Source organism: Setaria italica, chromosome II (assembly GCF_000263155.2).
Source record: "Setaria italica strain Yugu1 chromosome II, Setaria_italica_v2.0, whole genome shotgun sequence".
Lineage (NCBI taxonomy): Eukaryota > Viridiplantae > Streptophyta > Magnoliopsida > Poales > Poaceae > Setaria > Setaria italica.
Genome location: NC_028451.1, coordinates 2,653,087 through 2,655,384, shown reverse-complemented (window position 1 = coordinate 2,655,384; position 2,298 = coordinate 2,653,087). Strand labels below are relative to the sequence as shown.

The 2,298-nt window shown below is 47.9% G+C and overlaps 1 protein-coding gene across 1 annotated transcript; it reads left to right on the top strand.

Moving 5' to 3' along the window:
* The first annotated feature begins 274 nt into the window (after positions 1–274).
* LOC101758435 lies at positions 275–1,117 on the top strand. Its single transcript, XM_004955401.3, has one exon. It carries the CDS (start codon positions 334–336, stop codon positions 589–591), a length of 258 nt encoding a protein of 85 aa, XP_004955458.1. The 5' UTR covers positions 275–333; the 3' UTR covers positions 592–1,117.
* The last annotated feature ends 1,181 nt before the right edge of the window (positions 1,118–2,298 follow it).

The following is a 2,298-nucleotide window of genomic DNA, read 5'->3' as shown; positions in this document are numbered from 1 at the left end:
AAGCTCACACCTCCTTCACATCGCTGCTCCATCTTGCAAATAGTGTGATCTGATCACTTGTGTGCTGAGCAAGAATGAGAGACCCCGGAGATTTGACCAGTGATGCAATGACAGGAATGAAGCTGCAGGTGCAGATAAGCTTCGGCCGATGGGGTTTTCACCGAATGCCACTTGAAAATTCAGTGGATTTGGTGAGACGTATACGTCTCGATTTGTAGGTGAAAAAAAAAAGCAACAGCCTCATCTGATCAGCTTTGCCGAGAGACCTGACGGCCCCCTTTTTATAGCATCCTTTGAGTGAGGCTCACTTCTCGCTCAACAAGCTCTGGAGCAATGGAAGGGCTGATACCGTTGGTGTACAGGGCCATCGTGGAGTACAGGAAGGCGAGGGAGGCCGTCGCCATTGGGAGCTTCCTGTACGGCGACCAGCCGTGTGGCTCGCGGGCGTCGTCGTCGTCGAGGCTCTTCGGCGACCCTGATGGCAGCTGGTACGCCGCCACGTCGCTGTCCCCGGCCGCGTCCCCGCCGGCGAGGGCCAGCCTGGTGTCTCCCCTCCTCCGATCGGCGTCGCGTCGCCGTTGCGCAGGTTAGTGCACCGTTTGGAGTTGAGCACAGGGATTTGACGGTATTCTGGCCGGAACAAGACGGCTGGATTGTGTGAAACGCCTGTGTTCCAAACGGGCCTATAGCGTGTACAGAGTGAGATGTACATGTACTGTACATTACCTATACGGCTATACCAGGTGTGTGAATAAGCTCTTGAAAGAAAAGGGTGTGTTCTGAATAAGGGCATGATCAGGGGGTGCTATCCAAAGGAGCACCTCAACTGACAAAGCAAAGATGCTGAATGCCCAGGTGGCTGTATAGTGTATGTATGGTGCTGTTGCTGCTGATCAAGCAGCGCCCAAGTGTGTATGTGTTGTACTGTACGTGCTGGAAGTTCCAGCACTAGATGAGACAAGAGTGGTGGGATGATGTTGAGTTGCGGGTGTACGTAGCAATAAGAATGTGCTCAACTTTATGCGAGTGACCAATAAGTGCAAGATGTGAGGTCAATGTTGGGTGAGAGAACAAAATAAGATAATAGCTCATACCATATTCAGTGTTCTGCTTTTGATTGATGAGTTGTCATATTTTTTTACGCAATAATTTATTGGATTATTCGTGTTTTCTTTCATTTGTAAACAAAGTTGTAAGGTAGGCACGTTCGCGAAAAAAAAAAGTTGTAAGTAGTGAGCACACCAAGAGTGGTGATGGAGTTGTGGATGCATGATTCCGTCCACCATAAAAGATAATAAATGGTTGTATGCATCTTTAGTTAGAGCAGAAGCCGGGGATGATAAACCTCCATTATAAGAAGATTAAGCTAACAAGCAGCTAAGCTCCACGGGTCTAACCATCACGTGCTATATTCTTCTCTCACAACAATAGTGTTATCCTTGCAAGCTGTTTTGGACTTGCCAGCTGACTTTGTGACGACCGTGAAGAAATGAAATGCTTTTGTACTGGGGAGATCTTTTAGAGGAATTTTGCAGTATTTTTTTTAAATAGTGATGCTGTTTTTTTTAAACGAACCAGCAGGGAGCTGCTACCATATTAAAAAAGAGGAAGGTCCGATGGGCAATAACAAGTGAAGGTTGATTACGCTATACACTTCTCAACCCGACCGACACACAGGGAAAAAAAATAAAAAGGTGTCGCTATGTACAATTAACTCCGCTGAGCTGCATCAATGAACGTCTCGAGGTGCTTGGCACCTGCCGCAACCCAAGTGGCTGCCTCGCCTTTTATCTTGTCCACTAAACGAGTGAGTGATTGCTCCTGATGCTGAAAAATTCGTACATTTCGCTCCTTCCATATCTCCCATAATACTAACATGATTAGGGTTCACAACCCTTTCCTGCCGACGACTTGTGCACTCGATAAAGTTGTCCACCAATCGTGTAGAGAGTCCTGGTGAATCCAACGACTTGGGTCCATGTTTTCACACCGAGTCCATGCACTCATCTCTGCCAAATGTTCCTTGCAAAGCTGCATTTGGTGAATAGATGAGGCCCCGTCTCTTGAGTTGTATCGCAAAGAACGTGTCATGGATTACTTGGCCATCCTCGGCGCGCCAGTCGATCTGTTGTCCAGACTTTGTCCTGGATAGCCAGCCAGCTGAAGAACTTGCACTTGGGTGGCGCCCAAGGTTTCCAGATAATGGCCTTGAAATTAGTTGATGTGGACTCATAGAATTGCGCTCGGTAGGCTGACTGCGTACTGTATTGCCCGTCAGGCGTTAGCTTCCACAGGATG